At 41.5% G+C, this 23,093-nt stretch overlaps 1 protein-coding gene across 3 annotated transcripts in view; it reads left to right on the forward strand.

Annotated features, from left to right (window-relative positions):
* Positions 1 to 2,174: 2,174 nt before the first annotated feature.
* The window catches only part of shtn1 (shootin 1), a 58,100-nt gene continuing 37,181 nt past the window's right edge, over positions 2,175 to 23,093 (forward strand). For all 3 annotated transcript variants that reach the window (XM_034142147.1, XM_034142146.1, XM_034142148.1), the window contains exons 1-3: positions 2,175 to 2,259; positions 5,099 to 5,151; positions 10,168 to 10,228. In XM_034142147.1, coding sequence (XP_033998038.1) covers positions 2,205 to 2,259; positions 5,099 to 5,151; positions 10,168 to 10,228 — 169 coding nt within the window. In that variant the 5' untranslated portion in view covers positions 2,175 to 2,204. The remainder of the gene's footprint in view (positions 2,260 to 5,098; positions 5,152 to 10,167; positions 10,229 to 23,093) is intronic.

Here is a 23,093-nt window from a genome sequence, read left to right on the forward strand (position 1 = left end):
TGCCGTCTCATCTCGTAATTTTTTCAAAGGACTGACACACAACCTTGTACCACACGGTAAGGAAGCGCGTTCCTCTCTTGCACATGTAACCCACCTTTACAATCTTTAACATCCATGTGTAAAATGTTTCATTTTATACAAATGTAATATACATATGACTACATAGTGATTAAATCATGCTTTACTTTATTTGTTTCCTCTTAACCATATGTATCAAACATAATTTGCTCAATTATTTTATGTAACTTAAAGGTCCCATGACATGCTTTTCTGGTTATTACCCGTCCCCTTGTGTGTTATGTAGCGCTTTATTATTATGATCAGTAGAAATGGCCATGTCATGGACCTTTAATGAAGCTTTAAATTACGTTAGTCATGTTCTTTATTTAAATGTTACTTTTCTCCAAAACAAAAGTCAACCTTATGAATAGGGGAGGAGGCGTGTGGCGCAGTGGATTAATGCGCTGATCTTTGAATCAGGATAGCAAGTTCGAGTCCCACTGCAGTCATGTCGTTGTGTCCCTGAGACACTTCACCCCAAATTGCTCCTGTGGGGATTGCCCACAGTATTTAGTATGTAAGTCGCTTTGGATAAAAGCGTCTAACAAGTAATATGTAATGTAATGAATAAATAATAAATACACAACTATCTTGTCAATTATTTACAATGCTCAATCCTGTACTCATATCATATTTGACTTTTGCAAATGTTATTGTGTATCTTTATTTAATCGTATAAAGTGCAACATACTTAAAGGTAGGGTAGGTAAGTTTGAGAAACCGGCTCGAGAGACACTTTTTGTTATATTCCATGGAATGCTCTTAACATCCCGATAGCAATGAATATCTTAAGTGCTTTGACAAAAAATCCACACAAATGTCATCTGTGGAAGCCGTAGTACTGTAAAAAGCACGACCAACCATTTTAGCCGGCCCGGCTAAAATAACTGGATGGCCTACCTGCCTGTCAGCCTTCCATCTGTGCACAAACTTATCTCGTGCCCTCATTGGTCATGTGCGCGTTCGTGTGTGTCGGAGGAGGGGCTCTGTAAGGAAGTGGCAGATTTTTTCCCGTGTCAGTACCATGGGTGTTTCTCAATCGCGAGTACGCTTGCTTGGTAGCACATGTCTGCCGAGCATCTCGCTTCAGAAGCGAGTCAAGAATACTTCCTGGCATTCGGAAAACGAAGAGTGGAACACGCTAGCAAGTGTGCAGGTGTGCGTCATACGAGAGGCCCGCCTTACATCTTCCGCCACAGATTTGGGGAAATTGGTCCATGCGCAAAGCATTGTGGGGATTTTAAGGACGCGAAGTCTACCCATGTGCAGCCTCGAAATTTCCCCCAAACCAAGGACGCGGCCTCGGTGGAATTCCAAGTATGCTGGAGATTGGAACAGTCCTTCTGCGGCACTCGATGACGTAGCATCCTTGAAATATTGGCTTGGAAGCCAATATCCTCGCGATTGAGAAACGGCCACAGCCGGTGTAGGTACCATATATGTTCGGCCTACCAGATGTGTTCGGGTCCGTTACGCTTACCAATGACGTCACGCATTGGCTGTACGGTAACCCAAGTCAAGCGGGTCAAAGTTACAAAGCACTTCACATTTTATTAATCGGCCTAGTTTTACCTTACCAGTGCAGTGGTAAAGTAATCTGTGGAAAGGCACCGTATAGGTTAGCCTTCATAGTAAGCTACATTAAATATTATAATATTCATCGTGTCCTTTCTACTGTATATGCATATATTCCTGTCTATTGCTTTTATTTGTATTTAATGTTATTATGTTTATACTTGTTTCCACACATTTCACAATTTGGGATGAATGAAGTATCTATGTATATATCCATCTATCTATCTGTCTATCTATGTATCTATCTGGATTCTAGATAGATAGATAGATGGATAGATAGATAGATAGATAGATACTTAATTCATCCCAAATTGTGAAATGTGGGGTCTGGGTGCCACAATGCATTTGTGGATGGTGTTTTACATTTACAAATCACATATTTACACACAAATTATTTTTGTGTTCACACAAATAATTATGAGACAAATCTATGCCCATAGTCAGGGCTTGCAGGTGCTCTGCCTTTTGAATCCTTCTGTAGGTGTGTAGCTCGCGCGCGAGGAGTCTACCTTACAGGTGTGTCGCGAGGAAGCACTTCCTGTTGGACTTTGGTTACAGAATTCCTCACTATGGCTGCTGAAGAGCTGGATAAAATTAATGTTATTACAAAGTTGTCAAACCAAGGTGAGTTAGCTTCCCGCCGTCACATGCTAACACCATTTACTGTATACTCTATGGTTAACATGCTAACACGTTATTCAGTATGAGACTAACACAGAGTCAGTAAGCAGTCACCGCTCTCTGTGGGAGAAAACAGCGCTATTAAGAAATGTAAAAGGTTCAGTTGTTCAGCGGTAGTTTGTTAAAGTAGCCTACACTGCTCTTTGAAAGTGTGTTTGATAAACGAAGCGTCTTTTACACCAGTAAGATATGAAGCTGATATTCGGGGTCAGGTGCTTTTGGGAGGAACGCCCAGCGGGGGACCATTGGGAGCGGGATATATTATAAATGAAGCAGCATCTCGTGGTCCATGTTCACTAACTTCTGCTGATTTCCAATAGTATTTGTTTTCATGTTTAAAGTCCATGTAATCTATGGCAGGAGTATTTTTACTCCTTGTAATCCCCGGGCAGGGCTGCTGGCCCGCCTGCTTTCCAAATGATAATACTGCAATATAGATAAGAATCACCAGAAAAATGTGTTAAATTGGAAAAGTAAGAGCAGAAATTATGCTGGCAGAATGGCCCCTGTCAGTATAACATAAGTTAAAGTGTAACATTAATTCTCATTTCACCTGTAGTTGGAATATTTCTGCAAAACCAGAGGACAAAAGTGATTTAACACAAGTGTAAAGATAGAAGCATCGAGACAGAAACAAAAAGAAGATATAGAGTGTATCAAGGCATGGAACCCTGTAAATATATTATAATGTGTCATTGTTATTATGTTATCGTATGTGAATGAATGATTTACATTACTCATGCATTAATGTGAGCAGAATGTCAAAGTCTTTGTCTGTCAAGGTAGAGCTAGTACTGAAGTGCAATTAGATTTCACAGTATTTGAGTAAATGTTTTTAACCTCTTAATTCCATTATAAGCTGTAATACAGCTTGTTCTATGGTGATACGTAATGAAAGATACTGTAGCATTCACACCAAAAGTCATTATTTTCCATGTTGCACCTGGAACAGTATATCATTAGGTTAGCTGTAAGGACATTGTTCATCTTGTGAAGTATTCTAGGTAAATGGGTTGGGTGGCAGGTCTGCCACTGTTATAACTCTGCTTTCAGAACAACATTTGTTGATGTTTTCAGTTATTTCTACTCTGTATAGTAATGAGGTAAAGTATGTTCTGATCTATCTCCGGTACGCTTTGTACTGTACATCCCAAAATGTCAGACTCTTCCTTTACATTGCCCTCGATGCAGAGTTTAACCTAATCCTTAGTCAGCTTCCTGTTCTGTGTTTCCTGAATGTCTCAAGTAGAGACTGAAGTTGGTTACTGATTAACACGTGTTGTTCCGTGGGAAAATAACTTCACCTCTTTGCAGAAGTGTGTTCTAACTGCCTGGTACAGTATACTTCATGACAGCTGAACATCAGCAGTATGTGTCTGAGTGTGAGGGTCATATATGCTAGATCAGTGGTTCTCAACTGGTCAGGCCTCGGGACCCACTTTTTACTTGGTCAATACATCGCGACCCAACATTTTGAAGCACTCAAATCTATTCAACAAAAAATCGTGCTGTAATATATACGCTTTTCAGCATACAATATTAATAAAAGTACAGTGCATATATCCCTTATATCCCTTCACAGAACTAAAGTATGCTTTTAAAAAAGGTTTAATGAGATGTTGGAATCAAAGCTGAACTATATAAAAAGGCACACATGCTGAAAACCCAACCCCAGCAGGGGGGTCTGGGGGGGATTCTCCCCCAGGAGATTTTTAGAAATACTAACATAAACTACGCATTCTGGTACACTCTGAGAAGAAAATAAATACATCTATTACTACCCGACATATTAATAATATTTGATGCCATTGTTTGTTTTTCACTTTGTTCTGACATCTTGCTGCGAGAAGAGCAAAGAGGAGAGAGTCTGTGTGAATTACTTTGTGGGTAAGGGTAGATAGCTCCCATTGTTCTGTGACCTGTCAATCATCAAACCGGGGGTCATATTTCATTATGTGTTCATTTGTATCTGAAGTTGTACCCATGGATGTATAAAGAATAGTTCTACCGCAAAGTTATTCTCCGTGGGGACTTCCGGCAACATTCTTGATTCTGATTGGCCAGAAGACTCGAAAAAACATCAGCAAAGATGTTTTATTGAGAAGATGATCGTGACAGAAGTTTTCAAAACCGTTTATGGTCTCCGGTACTTCCTGTCCAACGCCGACTGCATGCACAGCGTTAGAATATCGGGCCTTCAAAATAAAAGTTTGACTTTTCCCCCCCAAAAAAAAAAAAGAATTCCAATTTTTTTTTTCAATTTTTTTTCTTCACTCACACATCCGCGACCCACTCGAAACGGGTCCGCGACCCACTTTTGGGTCGCGACCCACCAGTTGAGAACCACTGTGCTAGATCAAACAAAGGTCAGTTACAGTAGAACCCCTGTGATAGAAGAACAGGAAAAACCCTATACCTCTATTGGTACAGTCTAACAAATAAAAAGGAAAACAATATTTTACTTTTAAGACACATGTATCGTAAAAATACACAATTGTTTTTTCTGATGTTGGCAGCGACCATGATCTGTGATTGCAAATGTTTGAGAGAAGGCAGTTCCCTTTACTATTGTAGTTACACCCAAGGCTCACTCAGCCCGTGTTTCTATATTCTACATCCCTGCTATAAGTCACTGAATGAGAAGTTATCACATGATGGAGAAGTCCCCATGTGTTGTCCTATTTTAAACTGCAGGATGTGAGTGTGTGTGGTCTTCACTGACATTTGCTTTATAGTGAGTTACTGGTGAACATGGCTTACTGGTATCCTCTCCTCCCTACAGCCCTGCAGGAGTATGAGGGTCTGCAGAGGAAGCACGAGACAGCCTCCATGGAGGTAAGTGCTAACATCACTCTGGGTGTACGTCGGACCATCTCTATCAGGATGAATATCATGGTTCAGTTGCAGCAGTAACAGTAGTAGAAGCAGCCAGGGTCGCCGCCGGGGATTTTGGGCCCCATGAAAAGATATGACATTGGTTACTTAAACATTTTTTTCTTAAAGTTCTAAAATAGTTTGGGCCCCTGTCAGTCACGGGCCCTTAGAATCGTCCTAACTTTTCACCCCCTTACGGCGCCCCTGGCTACAGCATCACTACACAGTAATAGTTGAAAGAAGTTGGGCCTAGAAGGAGTAGAAGTAGCTTAACTCATTAAAGAAGCAGCACAGGCAGCAGAAATAGTGTAACAGTGTCAGTGAAAAAAAAGAAGTCAAATAAATGGTTGTTGTCTTTAGAGAGTGTGGGATCAGAAGATGATGATACATGTCTGGTGTCTTCTGCCACGCCATGATAAAAGAGGTATCAGCAGGGAGATCATTTAAGTGGTGTTGGTATCAGCTTTCAGAATCAATTGTTACGTAGCCCTAGGGGCTAAGTGTTGAAAGGTCAAAGCTTATGAGAACAATAAAACACATTCTCAATGTATGTAGGACATATTAAAAAGCCTTTATTCTTAGTGGATTATCATAACACACTGATAAAAACGTGCAGTTCTTCCAAGCAAATCAAAGGCTTCTATATACTGCCTGTCTTGCCCTTGTGTTGAAGGTTATTTTGAATGATAACTATAATTATACAGTGCTACAGTACTAGCAAATAATAATGCATTATAAGTATGTTTATATCACAATAGTGATATGAGTTTGTCAGGAAGAGAGACTATTGGCTATTAAATTGTATTATTTAAGTTATTTAAGGTCCTGATGATGACATACTCACATGGTTCGTAATGCATTTGTATCCAGAATGGTTCAAATCTGTGCTCATTATTCCATTGAATAGTGTCATTTAAGGATCATACACAGTGAAATGGGGCATTTTAGTTAAAACATTGTTGTAGAGTTCTAGTTCCTAGTGTGTATATGTATAAGGAAACATCAGTAGGTAACTTTATGGTTGGTTGGTTGGTTGGTTGGTTGGTTGGTTGGTTGGTTGGTTGGTAGTAAGGAGACCCACAGGGGACTGTGCTGTCTCCTTTCCTGTTCACCTTATAACCACTGACTTTAAATACAACTCAGAGTCATGCCAGCTGCAGAAGTTTTCGGATGACTCTGCAGTGGTAGGGTCTTTCAGGGATGGACGGGAGGAGGAGTACAGAGCATGGTGGGTGATTTTGTGGAGAGGACTGGAATACATAATCTGCTTCTGAATGTGGCCAAGACCAGAGAGATGGTAATAGAGAGACGAAGTCCCTCCCTTTCCGGTGGACCTCATGGGACCTTATTTCTGAAAAATTATGTATTGAAGTCAATGGCGAGAGAAAACGTATCTTTCGATCCCGTTTTAATTGTGCCACGAATTACACATATGATGTTTGTCAATCTTAAAAAATCATTTCCATGTAAAAAAAGTCACAGTTTGTCGTAAAACTGTTGAAATATAAGACTATGAAAAATATGCAACTAGAAAGACTACAAATCCCAGAGTCGCGTAAGTGATGTCATAACTGATGTCACAATTGTTTTCCTCCACTAAATAAGAGATAGCTAAGATAAGATAACTTTAACAAGATGCCTGTGTGCTTTGTGCCAAGTTGTTATCATACCAGCAATGGGTCTTGCTCGTTCTTTCGCTTCCCGTCTGATGAAAGGACCAGGAGTGGCTGGATCAAGTTAGCTACCTAGCTAGTAGCAAGCACCTTAGTTAGCATTACAGCCTTAGCCTTGTCATTTGTATTAGCCTTAACATGAAGTAACATTAAGTAACCCAAAATGTTAAACAGTAGGAGTAGTAGTCATATTTCGTGAACCCTTTGAAGAGTACTGTCACACCGGTGTGATCATTCTATAATAGCCTACACCGTTTAAGCCTGGATGCCCCGGGGGAGAAATGCTAACGCTACATTAGCATCGGCGATCTTTTCTACTTCATGCTATCTGCACAAATGGTTAACATTGAACATTAAAAAGATCAGGCAGTTCAGGGAGAATCGAAGGAAGGCAGGCAGCTTTGCATGACATTCTTCTGGACGTGTTTCATTGTGGTGATAGTGAGGGTATTCAATCCCTTGTTTGGCAAGACAGTATTGACGGCCATCTTGGTGACGTGTGGTGTTGTGCGAGACCAGAGATGTAGTTCATTGAGCGGTTTCACACAAAAAAAGTCTTACTTCACAGTTTTACGGCAAAACATTTTTTTTTAAACTTGCAAAATGATCTTTTCAATTGACAAACATCATATGTGTAATTCGTGGCAAAATTCAAACGGGATCGAAAAATAACTTTTCTCTCGCCATTGACTTCAATACATAATTTTTCCGAAATAAGGTCCCATGGAGGTCCACCGGAAAGGGAGGGACTTCGCCTCTCTATTGACTTCAGGAGGAAGAGGACGTCTCCACTGGCCCTGTGCATTCTGGGAGAGGGTGTTGTTGTGGTGGAGGACTAGAAGTACCTGGGAGTGCACTTAGACAACGGACTGAACTGGAGGATCAACACTGACGCTGTACAAGAAGGGGATGAGCAGACTCTATTTTCTGAGGAAGCTGAGATCCTTTAACGTGTGCAGCAAGATGTTGGAGATCTTCTACCAGTCTGCTGTTGGAGATCTTCTACCAGTCTGCTGTTGAAGATCTTCTACCAGTCTGTTGTTGGAGATCTTCTACCAGTCTGTGGTTGGAGATCTTCAACCAGTCTGTTGTTGGAGATCTTCTACCAGTCTGTGGTTGGAGATCTTCTACCAGTCTGTTGTTGGAGATCTTCTACCAGTCTGTTGTTGGAGATCTTCTACCAGTCTGTGGTTGGAGATCTTCTACCAGTCTGTTGTTAGAGATCTTCTACCAGTCTGTGGTTGGAGATCTTCAACCAGTCTGTTGTTAGAGATCTTCTACCAGTCTGTTGTTGGAGATCTTCTACTAGTCTGTTGTTAGAGATCTTCTACCAGTCTGTGGTTGGAGATATTCAACCAGTCTGTTGTTAGAGATATTCTACCAGTCTGTTGTTGGAGATCTTCTACTAGTCTGTTGTTAGAGATATTCTACCAGTCTGTTGTTGGAGATCTTCTACCAGTCTGTTTTTGGAGATTTTCTTCGACTTTAACTTCACACTGTACATTTTACATTTACATTTAATGTAATATTCCATTCCTTGCACACTTAATGTAAATACTATCCTGGGTTAGGGTTATATTGTGTCTACTAAAAATGGGCCCTTTTTTATCTTCAAGATCAACTATTTTCTACTCTTAAGGACGAGGGTCCCCCCAGTGGACCCCCCCCCCCACCGTTTTTTTCGAGACTATGTCTCAGGGCTTCTTAACATTTATCAAACTATTAATGTTCCATACCCTTTTAACAGGAAGAAACTCCGCTAACTGACAATATGAACAATTTTTAGCTAAAAGAAACACAAGAGTAATACCAAGCCTTTGAATTAGCATTGAGCGAAAAAATGCTAACTAATGCTATCGCACTTTTGCACAGAACTCACGGTAGAAATGCCCTTATTACTTATCGTAACTGCACAAACAAGATATCCGATTAAAGCTGAGATTCCACAGATTCCATACATGTAATGTAATCACTGTACGACCCCAAATGTGCGGAGCTATCAGCCAGAAAAGAGAAAGTAAACAACATCCGGTTTCAAAAATATTACAATAATTACGTCTTACCTTTTTTTATTTGTGATCAAAAGTTGTGTTCAACGGAATAAAAACGCCGCTCAAGGTTAATCCAATGTCTCTGTGTCACGTAGACATTTTGACTGATAATCCATCATCATATTTATGGCAATATACTGGGTATAACGTTTTGCAGTCCAGGCTTGTACTTTCAGATATGCTTCGTTTGCTTCTCTATTACGTCCGCAATGGTAATGTTTACGCGGATTTGGGAACTGCCCATCGATTCTATTGGATCTAATGGTTAAGAAAAAGGTGTAAATCACCCAAATGGACCAATGGGTTCCAGAGATATGGTCCTGCGTAAAGTATAAAGAATGCCAGACATTACGCAGCAGACTCTACGCAGTGTTTACAACGTAAGGAAGCCGTTATTGCAGGACCCAGAGCGCACGGAGCACAGAGCGGACAGCAGATAACAGTTGTATTTGGATGGAATGAATACCTATAGTGATAATTCAAAGTAATAAAATGATTTTTACAGTGAAAAAGGTCAAATGGAACTGATGGTTCCCAAATTACCCAGAGGTGAGTCCGCCTGGACTTTATTTTTCTAAACCGCTCTAAAAAGGTCACATTTCACTTGTTTTGCATAAAATTTGATACAGGGTACTTATTATATGTTATAGTTTGGATTCCTAAAGCTTTTAGTCTACTAACCCATCATTCAAGGGTGGTTTTCACTGTAAGTAATGGGGGTTTTTTAGGCGGAGAATAGAATTTACATGTTTTTACTATGTTCCATCTGAATTTACTTTAAAATAAAAACATCTATATTGATTCTGACACTTCTACATCCAACTCACAGATGTAACCTTGCTTTGAAAAAAAAGATTATTAATTTACCCCTTTTAGAAGTGAAGATATAGTCATTTGTTGTGTTTGTGGCATTTTCGAGCCTGAAACCTGAAAAACAGGCTCAGGGCTTAACAGGCTAATGCCGGTTTATTTCTATTTTGAGATGTTTCTATTTTAGAATTGTTTATTTCTACTCCTTTAACACCTTGTTTTTTTATCCTGCTGCAACAACAACAAATATCCCAATTTGGGATCAATAAAATACATCTTATCTTATCTTTAGGGGCAGGTATTGTATTTCCTCATTTCCCCATCAGCAGAATATTTCATTTATTTCTTCAGCCTCTGAGTTGCTGTTGCTCAGGCAAACAGAGAAAGGATGATTCAAACAGCAGGGGGCCTGAGATTCAGTTTCTCTGTCTTTGTCTCTAAAGTGCAAGAAGCTGGCGGAGGAGAGAGACGAGGCCATGAAGAAGCTTAATGAGTTCCAGCAAGGTAAGCTCTTCACTCCTGGCTCCATACGTCCTCAAATGTGTTCATATACCTACAAGCTTTAAATGTGTAGACACATAATATAGAAGCAGGCCTGGCACCAGAGCAATCTACAGAGAGGGCATTTGATTTTCATTGGGGGGGGGGGAGCACAAAACCGTCATGTGCGGCTGCTCAAGGTAAATACAGTACAATTAAAACAGTATGGCCAACAGCATTGGATAAAGAACTGGGTGTGTGGAGTTTTAAAGATGAGGGAGGATAACTAGTGGTAACAGTGTTACACAAATCATTTTTGTGTTCAACTATATATGTTTTTGTTTGTCAGATTATCTTGGCCACTGTTGCTTCTGTTTTGATCATTCTTACATTGTCTGAAGGCCTTCATTGTTATGCTAATGCAGGGGTCTGCAACCCGCGGCTCTCGAGCCGCATGCAGCTCTTTAAGCTCTCTGCTCTGGCTCCCTTGAGCTTAGACAAAAATAAGAAGGAAATAAAATAAAAATATTTGTAGGACTATTTATATTTTGTTGCATGGTTGAAAATGTTTCGTATCTTGTATTTTGAGGTGATACTGTGACACATAAAATAAAAAATAAACGGTTTTAATTAGGTCAACTAAAATATGCGTCATATCCTGCTACGGTCCCGCGCCAGCGCCTTTTCTTGAGGCGAATAACCTGACCCCCGGCTCGATGATTGAACTATGGATAAATCAAAGAAAAGAAAAGTATCAGAGGAACACAGAGGGTTTAATTCTGCGTGGACAGAGTTATATGCTTTCACAGCAAACGATGCTGGCTTACCGGTATGTTTGATATGTGGAGAGAAGTTGTCAAAGGTGCTGCAGCCTTTACGCATTGGAGGAAAAACACGGAAGAGGAAGACAGCTGACGATCTTCAGTCATAATTACATTTGTTAACTATGTCTAGGGTTCAGCTATATGTTTTATTTATTTTAAAGTGGGCCCATTTTAATTTAATTTATTTTCTTCAAATGTGCAGAGGACTCCCCAAGTGCTGTGTTGATTTATTTTAAAGTATGCCTGTGTATTTTTTACAAGAGTAATTTGTTTATTATTAGAGGTAAACAGTTTGTAATGAATAATAAATGCAAAAAAACTGTAGTTTTCGTCTATGATATAACAATATATACAGCTAAACTATCAACCTATCAAATATGTTTTCGGCTCCAGACAAAAAAAATGTGTGCAAAAGGGGGGAAAATGGCTCTTTTGGTCACAAAGGTTGCAGACCCCTGTGCTAGTGCAATGCTAACGCAGCGTCCACAAGGCGGCGTGCATTGAAGCTTGCCGGTGGGCGTGTCTGAAACTCGACCTACAACCAATCACATGAATCTCCCGCCCCGGACACACAAGCACGCGGTTTGATTGGCTAGAGCTTGTACTGGCAAATTATTTGATTGGCTGACACTTCCGTCGAAGCTTCAAAAGTTGAACATTGCTCAACTTTTGAAGCGAGCAACGCGAGCAAAGCGAAGCGACGGAACCACAATGCAGTTCGGCAAAGCGTGACGTCACCCCATTCAAAGTGAATGGCCAGAAGCGTTGAAGCTTCAACGCACGCCGCCGTGTGGACGGGCCGTGAGTCCCTGGAGCAGTCAAAAGCTCAAGAAACACAGCCGTCTTATGACATCATGTATGACTTATTGTATGACGTTTATTAAGTCAAATTGACAATGTTAGGTATTTGTAGTATAATTTAAAAGGCTTGTGGTCCAACTGGTTCATGACAATGGTTGCTTTAATATTTAATGCTATTATAATGGAGTAGAACTTAGACATAGTGGCATTTAGTCTAAATAAATAAAGTATTACTTTTGTATAAATATACTTAATGTGTTTAAGGGGATGACATGAGGATATTCGTTGCATACTTCAGTTAATAAACTAAATGCTTTCATATAGACTCAACCATTAAGATAATTTATGTCTCCTGAGTTCGAAGACCTCATGAAAGACGAACTAAGAAGTGAGGATACCCGGCCCGGAGGAAGGGGTCCCCTTCTGGAGCCAGGCCCAGAAGGAGGACTCGTCGGCGAGCGTCTGTTGGCCGGGCTTGCCACGGAGCCAGGCCGGGCACAGCCCGAAAAGGCAACGTGGGCAACACCTCCGCTTCTCCGTCCCGCGGGCCCACCACCTACGGGAAACAGCGATGGGGTCGGGTGCGCTGCCAGAAGGGTGGCAGTGAAAGCAGAGGGTCTCGACGGACCAGACCCGGGCGACAGAAGCTGGCTTTGGGGACGTGGAACGTCACCTCTCTCGGGGGGAAGGAGCCGGAGCTTGTGCGGGAGGTGGAGCATTACCAGTTGTATCTGGTTGGGCTCACCTCTACGCACAGCGTCGGCTCTGGAACCTTACTTCTGGATAGGGGTTGGACTCTATTCTTCTCCGGAGTTGCCCAAGGTGTGAGGCACCGGGCGGGTGTGGGGATACTCACAAGCCCCCGGTTGGGTGCTTCTTTGCTGGAGTTTACCCCAGTGGACGAGAGGGTCGCCTCCCTACGCCTGCGGGTTAATGGGGGGGGGAACTCTGACTGTTGTGTGTGCTTATGCACCAAACAGCAGTTCAGAGTATTCGGCCTTCTTGGAGACCCTGGAAAGAGTCCTGTATGGGGCTCCTGAAGGGGACTCTTTAATCTTGCTGGGAGACTTCAACGCACATGTGGGCAATGATGGAGACACTTGGAGGGGCGTGATTGGGAGGAACGGCCCCCCTGATCTGAACCGGAGTGGTGGTTTGTTACTGGACTTCTGTGCTAGTCATGGATTGGCCATAACAAACACCATGTTCGAACATAAGGATGCTCATAAGGTTACGTGGTACCAGAGCACCCTAGGCAGAAGGTCCATGATCGATTTCGTTATCGTATCATCGGACCTGAGGCCGTATGTTTTGGACACTCGGGTAAAGAGAGGGGCGGAGCTGTCAACTGATCACCATCTGGTGGTGAGTTGGGTCGAGTGGCGGGGGAAGCCTCTTGACAGACCTGGTAAGCCCAAACGTGTAGTGTGGGTGAACTGGGAACGTTTGGAGGAGGCGCGGTAACCCTTGAACCTCCTGGTGGACAACGGTGGTCAGGGAAGCCGTCCGACTGAAGAAGGAGGCCTTCAGGGATTTGTTATCCCGGCGGACTCCCGAGGCAGTTGCAAGGTACCGACAGGCCCGAAGGGCAGCAGCCTCAGCCGTGGCCGAGGCAAAGCAGCGGGTGTGGGAGAAGTTCAGAGAAGACATGGAAAAGGACTTTCGGGCGGCACCAAATCAACACCAATCTCCCGGGGGGAGGTCACTGAGGTATAGTCAAACAACTCCACAGTGGCAAAGCCCCGGGGGTGGATGAGATCCGCCCAGAAATGCTGAAGGCTCTGGGTGTTGAGGGACTGTCATGGTTGACACGTCTCATCAACGTTGCGTGGAAGTCGGAAACAGTACTGAAGGAGTGGCAGACTGGGGTGGTGGTTCCCCTTTTCAAAAAGGGGGATCAGAGGGTGTGTGCCAATTATAGAGGCATCACACTACTCAGCCTCCCCGGGAAAGTTTACTCTAATGCCGCGTTTCCACTATACGGCCTCGCTCGGCCCCGCTCGGTATGGCTGGGCCGCGATTGGCCTCGTTAGGACCAGCTCACTTTATGGCGCGTTTCCATTACAGTTTAGGAACTGGGGTAGTATCTATAGTAACGCAGTATAGGCGGAGCGACGCTGCTTAAAACTGCCGTGACGTCATCTTCAATGCGACACAACAATGGAGGATGTGAAGATGTGAAAGCGATCGTTTGCTTGTTTTTTGCTGTGTGGTTTATTATCACAAGAAATAGACAAGAGTTGTTTCGAAAGAGGCGACGTATAGAAGAAGCTGACGCGAGAGTTCGGGCAGTCCTCCTACGCCGCAGAGACTACAGGACGACTCGAATCACTACTAACTACGATGCTACTTGGTAAGCTAACGTTCGCTAACTAGCAATGTGTTTAGGCTCACGCTCCCTATACGACCAAAGTATTTCAAGTATTTAATTAATTGTAGCTACCACTTTTACGTATTAAAATATGTATGCTTTTGTTTGTGTATTTCAGAAGTTACCGACCGAGCTACCGAGTGGTGGAATGTGATTGTTCCATCTTTCACACACAAAGTGGGTGGAGAACTTCAGGATGCCTGAGGAAAACCTACGTTCATTACATGAATTCAAAAGAGGGCATTATGAACAGAAAACAGCGAAGTTGTCATTCAGGAATTAAGGTGTTTAAAAATGTGTAAAACTGATGTGTTTTTTCATGTTTGCAAAATGTAATACATGTTTATTCAGTGATAAAAGCAATAAATACTGAGGACATTGTGAGAAAGCGACATTATTGTATAATATATGTTAAAAACCGGAATGTTTTGCTCGTTATAAGTTAGTCAACATTACATTACATGTTACTTGGGTCTGATGCGCACCTGAATACCTAGAATGTATAATGTAATACCTAAATATTCATTGTATTGAACATAAATACATCTTTTCTTTTTCACATACATGTGTTTGTCAAATTATTTAAACCAAAAAAATGTTATCAGAATTGACTATTTAGTAAATATTTGAATTTCAAGCACCAGTACTGCCCCCATAATAATAATAATCTAATAAATGAAGCAAATATCAAAGCAAACTATAAACATAAATACAAAAGTGTAAAACACAACAGAACTATATTCATAAATGCAAGTGTAAAAAATTGTTAACATGGATGGAGGCTAAAGTATCCACAGCATAAAATAATATGATTATGATGGTTTGTCTGAAAGACACAGCCTCAAGGTTCAAGGTTTTTTATTTTGTCATACGAACATAGCTAGTGTAGTTATGACAATGAACATCTTAGGTCACAGGCTCCTCCAACAGTGCAACACAATAACCCAGATCAACAGAAATATAGTGCAAGTAAATATTAAGCGCTGTGCACCGCTCTCTTTGTATAGGTGTTTTATTTTGTTCTCTTCTCTTTGAAATATATAAGCAATGTGTTTGAGTCTAGCACAACGAGGGTATTACAATTGAGTAATTTTTACTACATGTATTTATCATGTATTCTTAATACCATTATGTAATGTTATGTTTTAGAGGAGGACCTCAAGCTAGCAAACTCAATTTCAAACAGTATGCAGAGTTGTCCTGCTAAAGAGTTAAAATGTATTATTTAACCAAGTATTTATTCTCTTATTTGCTTTAATTGCAACAGATGATAAAGGTTTCACTGTGATAAATATTCTCTTAAATCCATAAACCCCTGTACAGTGCTTTGTGGACGATGGTGTTTATGATATTTCTGACTGCAGAGGGACGCCTAGATGATGCCATCTTTCTGTGTGATCGCTGGTGGGTGCAATTATTTATCAACAAGCAATAAGATAAGACATGGCATTGATTCTGCTGGGCCAGTTGCCGTTCCTGCAGGGCCAGATCGTCTCCTCCTCGGTTTGTGCTGTTGATGCAGAGGACGTTGTTCGGAACTGTTCCTCCTCGCTAGTCCCAATGTAATCATCTAGAACAGAAACATGACTTGTAAATTCCACAAACTACTGCAGCACAATACTATAAATAGCAACAACAACTATAGAAAAGACAAACTGAACGTAAACAATGGCACATATGGTGTTAGCAAACAATAGCTCTCGCTAATGCTATCTGCCTAGCTAGCCTTCGGGGCTCCATAAAATCATGGGTTGTCGAACATAAATGTAAGGATAAAATAGACTTATTTGTTAGAAGTGAGCTTTAGAACAGATAGGGACACAAAGCAGGGACACAAAGCTTTCAAGCAAATAACAGAACGTTAGCAAAAACGTACCATGCAGACTCCAGTAACGCCAGTGTCTGTGTAGAGACCTCCTGAAAGACTTTGATATTGCGAGTTGTCCCGGCGAGCACCCGCTGGACCTTATCATCTGCAATATAATGGACGTCGTCACTTCCTCGACCGACCATGGTGTGCTTTTCTTTGCCATTGTTGTAGCTCCTCTGTTAACAAAAATGCTGTTTGTAAAAATGGATTATCTAGCGCGCAGATTGTGACGATTCTCTCCGACCAATCAGCAGCCGAGAGCGTTGACGTCACAAACTCAGCCTCGTTGTCTCTGGCCCTGGCCCCACGATTTTATGAGGCCAGAAAAACTGTGAATTAGGACCCGCCGGCCGGTACTAGGCCAAGTGGAAACGCAACCACAAACGGGCCGCTGACGTCACAGCCCTCTTAAACCGGGCTGCGGGCTGTAGTGGAAACGCGCCATAAGGTACTCGAAAGGAGGGTCAGGCCGATTGTCGAACCTCAGATTGAGGAGGAACAATGCGGATTCCGTCCTGGTCGTGGAACGACGTATCCGTTGTTTACTCTCGCAAGGATCCTGAAGGGGGCCTGGTAGTACGCTTATCCGGTCTACATGTGTTTTGGAGATTTGGAGAAGGCGTATGACCGGGTTCCCAGGGAGTTACTGTGGGAGTGTGAAGCGGCTGGGATGAGGATCAGCACTTCCAAATCTGAGGCCATGGCTCTCTGCAGGAAACCGATGGACTGTCCACTCCAAGTAGGGAATGAGGCCTTACCCCAAGTGAAGGAGTTCAAGTATCTCGGGGTCTTGTTCTCGAGTTAGGGAACAATGGAGCGTGAGATGGGCCAGAGAATCGGAGCAGCGGGAGCGGTACTGCAGTCGCTTTACCGCACTGTGTGACGAAAAGAGAGCTGAGCCAGAAGGCAAAGCTCTCTGTCTTCCGGGTCATTTTCGTTCCTACCCTCAACTATGGTCATGAAGGATGGGTCATGACCGAAAGAACGAGATCGCGGATACAAGCGGCCAAGATGGGTTTTCTCCGCAGGGTGGCTGGCGTCTCCCTTAGGGATAAGGTGAGAAGTTCAGTCATCCGGGAGGGACTCCGAGTTGAACCGCTCCTCCTTCGGGTCGAAAGGAGCCCGTTGAGGTGGTTCGGGCACCTAGTAAGGATGCCACCTGGGCGCCTCCCTAGGGAGGTGTTCCAGGCACGTCCAGCTGGGAGGAGACCGAGGGGTAGACCTAGGACCAGGTGGAGGGATTATATATCTTCGCTGGCCTGGGAGCGCCTTGGAATCCCCCAGTCAGAGCTGGTTGATGTGGCCAGGGAAAGGAAAGTTTGGGGCTCTCTGCTGGAACTGCTACCTCCGCGACCCGACCACGGATAAGCAGGAGAAGATGGATGGATGGATGTCTCCTGAGTGGAAATATTTGTAAGGATTACAGATTCCAGCTTCCTCTCAAATAAAACATAAACACACACAGTCACTGTAATACTGCTACTTTATTGTTGCTATTATGTTGGCTCTACAATTAAGTAAGTAAGTATTAGTAAGTATTTTTAATCCAATCATTTAAACATTTTTATCTTTAAGTTCTTATCAAATGTTAAGAAAAAAACATTCATAGAGATATGTTGAGCTGTGTGAGAGATGTGGTCTTGATTTCTTTCTTTTTTTGTACTTAGGAATAGCCATGTCGCTGCTTCAGCTCCTATCACAAACCTGTTTCCAAACACTACAAATACAAACACAAATGTTTTGGCCCACCATTCAATTTTCCAAAATGATTTTGCTCACAGGTTGAATGCTTTGCTATGACCACTTCAGTGAAGACAGAATTTAAAATAGGTCTCCGCATGTCAAAAGATGGAGCAAATAGTTTATATTTGTAAGAGTGACAGTTGTGTGGATTTCATCTGAATAAATCTGGCCCGTGCTCATGTTTTCAGCAATTCTCAGCCAAAACTCATATTGTGTTTGACTTCCGCGTTAATAGAGGCTGCCTCACTGTGCCAAGCAGCTGCATATTAGGACCTATTACGTGATTTCATAGCTCTTAGAAAATTGCTCCTATTCACAACGAAACGGCTGGGGGTGGGGCAGCATGGTTGATGGTGGTGGTGGTGGTGGTGGTGGTGGGGGGGGGGGGGAGGGTAGTGGGAGGACGGGAGAAAGGCTCCCAACACACAATCATGTCTTTTCAATTGCCGATGGCAAGGTTGATGACAACATGACCATTGTGTTATAATGATAACACCACAAAGGCATCTGCCCCCCTCATCAAGGCTTCACAGCGGCTGCAGATACAATTTAATTCACTGCTCCGTTGGCGGCGCTGATACCATTATGCAGCTCGTGGGCACAGGGGTAATCACTGTCTTTCCTGAGAGGATGAGGGAAAAAGACAGGCACAAAAAAGATGGAAGAAAAAAGATGGAGTGATGATGATGGGGAGGCCGAAACTTACAATTAAGACTGCCAATTCTGACGTGTCTGAGCCCCCCGTTGACTCGTGCTCATACACTTTCAACACTTCCACCTCTGTTTATTTACCATGGCTACCAGTAATTATAATTAACATGTCATTTAGTTCAAGGCGTCCTTTGGTAGGTTGCTGAATGTGGCTGCAGCATTATGTAGTAACGAATAAGAGGCCGAGGATGAAGGCTGGCAGCTAAGTGCTGTTGAATGACTGATGGAGGGTGCTGGAGGAACGTGGGTCTCGCCCGGCATTCATCAACTTCTTAATTAGGTGTCACTGGGGGAAGGAATTGCCCACAGCAATGGCACTAATACTTCATTTCTTCCTCGCTCAACCACAATGTTTAATTAGCTAAGTGGTAGGGCATTCTTCATGGGCGTTTTCTTGTACTGAGGTGTGATTGCAGCTTTAACAACATTATGATATTTGATTTGGCATTTTAACAGATTTATTTTTGTAAATACCCGGATTTAGTTAAAGCTGCACTAATCAATATTTTACATACTGAAAATGTCTTATATGAATTTCTGTATTTGGAAAGGAGTCACTCATGAGTCCAGTGACATTAATCACCAACTCTGTAGTTTAACCTGGCTCTGTAAATAATATGACCTCTTTTACTTCATCCCTTTAGATTTTGCACAGGCGTATGCTTTGAATATCCAGGCTGTACATTTTATCTGCTCTCATAGCAATGGGCAATTCACAATCATTGGCCACAGGAGCCCTCGTTGAGCCCTATGCAGCGGTGATGTATTTTGAGCCTGGACGGACGGACGGACGGATGGATGGACGGACTTACGTAGGACTTCAGATGTTCAAACGTTCCATTGTTTTGTGAGCACTGTTGATAAGACCGTGTGATGTGGTCAAAGACTCCATGTCGTGGGTGGGTGTAAATGTTAACTGTTGTACGTTTGGAAGTTGTGCAATGTTGGCAAGCATTTTTCAATTAACTTATCTTTATTATTCTTTCATCCGTTTGTTTACTTACCCCCATTTATTTGGCTTACAAACAATTATATAAACAATGGGTTGGTCATGTGTTTCACTCCAGTTTTAATTCAAAATCCCACGGGACTGCTATAATAATATTTAAAATATACCTTTTGAATTTACAGAGGTTATCTCAAACCCAAATGGTAGCTACAAGTTCAAGTTCAAGGCTTTTATTAGTCATACGTACATAGCTACATTGTAGTTATGGCGATGGAAATCTTAGGTCACAGGCTCGACCAACAGTGCAACACAATAAAAAAGTAAATAAAAAAAAGGAAATTAGTGAAATAGTGCAATAAGAGTCTATATACAAGTGATTGAAATATGATATATTAGATAAATAATTTGTAAATTGCAGCCAGATTAATGTTATGTTATCATAGTAACTGGGGAAATGTAAAGTACCCCAGTAACCTTGGTAAATATTTACGCCCCCAACTTTGATGAAGAGAAGTTTGTGACTCTCAGTACTGACTCTGCTGCCAAAATCTTCACACTCATATCCTAATTCTCGCTGGCGATTTCAACCTAGTGATGGACCCAAAACTAGACAGGTCATCAAGTAAATGTCACTCTTTGTCTAAATCGGCTATATCACTGCAAAATGTTTTTAATACAGCAAGTTTCAGTGAGCTTGCTGAATGTAGATAACAAAATCTTAGCTACTCCCACCGATAATTCATGAGGACCAAACAGGATTCATTAACAATAGACAAATGGTTCACAACACTTTGAGACTATTTGATATTATATATACATCAAACTCTAACTCAGAGGTATTAATCTCACTAGATGCAGAAAAGGCCTATGACAGGGTTGAATGGGATTTCCTATTTAAGGCCCTGTCAAGGTTTGGCTTTGGCCCAAAATACATTTCATGGATAAAACTTCTCTATGCTTCCCCTAAAGCATCAGTGCAAACAAATAGATTGAGATCTGAGTATTTTGACTTAACAAGATCTACGAGATAGGGTTGTCCGTTATCCCAAATGTTGTTTGCCCTCGCAATTGAGCCGCTTGCAATGGCTTTACGATCATCATGTGAATACAGTGGAGTTTTTAGAGCGGGGTTAGGGGGAGCATAAAGTTTCGCTGTTTTCCGATACTTGTTCATGTTTCTAACCCTTCTAAATTAATCCCGATAATAATTCCCATTTTGAACAGTTATGGACAAATATCAGGATATAAGCTCAACGTGAATAAAAGTATATTATTACCAATAAAGCTCCTAGGAGGTCATCAGTTTTTGGAAAACGTACCATTTAAAATCTCGACCCATTCAAATATCTAGGGATTAATATTACCAAAACATTCACCCACCTTTCTAAAGATAACTTTTTGAAGTTATTAGAACAGACAAAGATAGACCTGCAAAGATGGAGCAATATTCCCCTATCATTGGCTCTAATTCATATAATTAAGATGACCATCCTTCCTTAATTTCTATTTTTATATCAATGCATTCCTATTTATATCACGAAAATCTCCTTCAACATCCAATTTATCTGGAATGAAAAGAAACCAGAATAAAGAAGATATATATAATTATTATTCTTATAAATGTTCTCTCTGTGCTTTTATTTAAGGAATTGTAATGAATGCTGAGATATACATATCGTTCTACATTATTGTATTAAGGTGATGTTATTGTCACCCATGAAGAGATTAACGTTATATGTGCAGTAACTAGTCTGCACACATTAGTGTACGTATGCGGGTGTTTGTTGTATGTATGTATGTTATGTCTGAATGTTTACAATAATGACAAATATTATCCTGGGATAAGTGCAACATCTTCTAATGAACATCTTTTAACAAAGTGCCCACATACTCTAAACCAGTGGTTCTCAACTTGTCAGGCCTCGGGACCCACTTTTTCCTTTGTCAATAAATCGCGACCCGAAATTTTGAACCACTCAAATCTATTCAACAAAAAATCGTGCTGTAATATATACGATTTTCAGCATACATTATTAAAGTGAAGTACAGTGCACATATCCCTTCACAGAACTAAAGAATGCTTTTAAATAAGGTTTAATGAGATGATGGAATCAAAGCTGAACTGTATAACATAAAAAGGCACACATGCTGAAAACCCAACCCCAGCAGGGGGGTCTGGGGGATTCTCCCCCAGGAGATTTTTAGAAATACTAACATAAACTACGCATTCTGGTACACTCTGAGAAGAAAATAAATACATCTATTACTACCCGACATATTAATAATATTTGATGCCATTGTTTGTTTTTCACTTTGTTCTGACATCTTGCTGCGAGAAGAGCAAAGAGGAGAGAGTCTGTGTGAATTACTTTGTGGGTAAGGGTAGATAGCTCCCATTGTTCTGTGACCTGTCAATCATCAAACCGGGGGTCATATTTCATTATGTGTTCATTTGTATCTGAAGTTGTACCCATGGATGTATAAAGAAGAGTTCTACCGCAAAGTTATTCTCCGTGGGGACTTCCGGCAACAATCTTGATTCTGATTGGCCAGAAGACTCGAAAAAACATCAGCAAAGATGTTTTATTGAGAAGATGATCACTACGTGACAGAAGTTTTCAAAACCGTTTATGGTCTCCGGTACTTCCAGTCCAACGCCTACTGCATGCACAGCGTTAGAAAATCGGGCCTTCAAAATAAAAGTTTGACTTTTTCCTCCCAAAAAAAAAAACCTCACACATCTGCGACCCACTCGAAACGGGTCCGTGGGTCGCGACCCACCAGTTGAGAACCACTGCTCTAAAATATATTCATTATGATATACTTTACAGCAGGGGTCGGCAACCTTTTTGATATTCAAAGTGAGGGTTTCAGGAGTGTAGGGTTTGGGAATTATTATTAGCAGTTTAAAAAAGTAAGGCGAATTTCAAGCTCTCCTCCACTCTAGGTGTGACATCACGCACTCTAAGCCTTAACAAGCTGCGCAATACACACTCATGTTAAAATCTGAAGAAAGCCTCTTTACCAAGCTCCAAACTAAGTTAAATATCTCAAAAAGTGTTAAAGATATGAAAAGTCTGAAGAACAAGTTTTATAGCTGAAGGTCTTGTGATCATTTTAAAGTTGGAATGAAGTCTCTAGCTGAAAGTATGTGGAGTATTTGGCGCACGGTGTAGTTAAAAGAGGATTTGAAGGTTCCTCCCATTGAGTTCCACGTTAAAAAAAGAGTTTAAAAAGCTGAATATTTCAAAAAGTATACAATATTTTGAAAATATATAATATTTCCCATAATGTGCTGAAAAGGCTGAATAGTTTGATATTTGAATGGTTTCTGTAGCTGAAAGTATGCTGAAGTTATTGAGAGCCAAAGTATTGGTTGAACTAGAAAATGGATTTCCTGCAGAAAATGCGTGCGAAAGCTGTAAACTGTGAACATTTGTGGCTGAATTTAGCTGAAAATGCAGAAAAAGCTGAATATTTTATTAGTTGAATGGTTTCTGTAGCTGCTTTTAGCTACAAAAACCAAGTAAGTGTGTTGCTGAATTTAGCGGAGAAATGCAGAAAAGTGAAATGATTTGAATCAAAATTCTTACAGCTCAAATGCATTGCAATGACTTTGT

This window comes from Trematomus bernacchii, unplaced genomic scaffold (assembly GCF_902827165.1).
Source record: "Trematomus bernacchii unplaced genomic scaffold, fTreBer1.1, whole genome shotgun sequence".
Taxonomy (NCBI): Eukaryota; Metazoa; Chordata; class Actinopteri; order Perciformes; family Nototheniidae; genus Trematomus; species Trematomus bernacchii.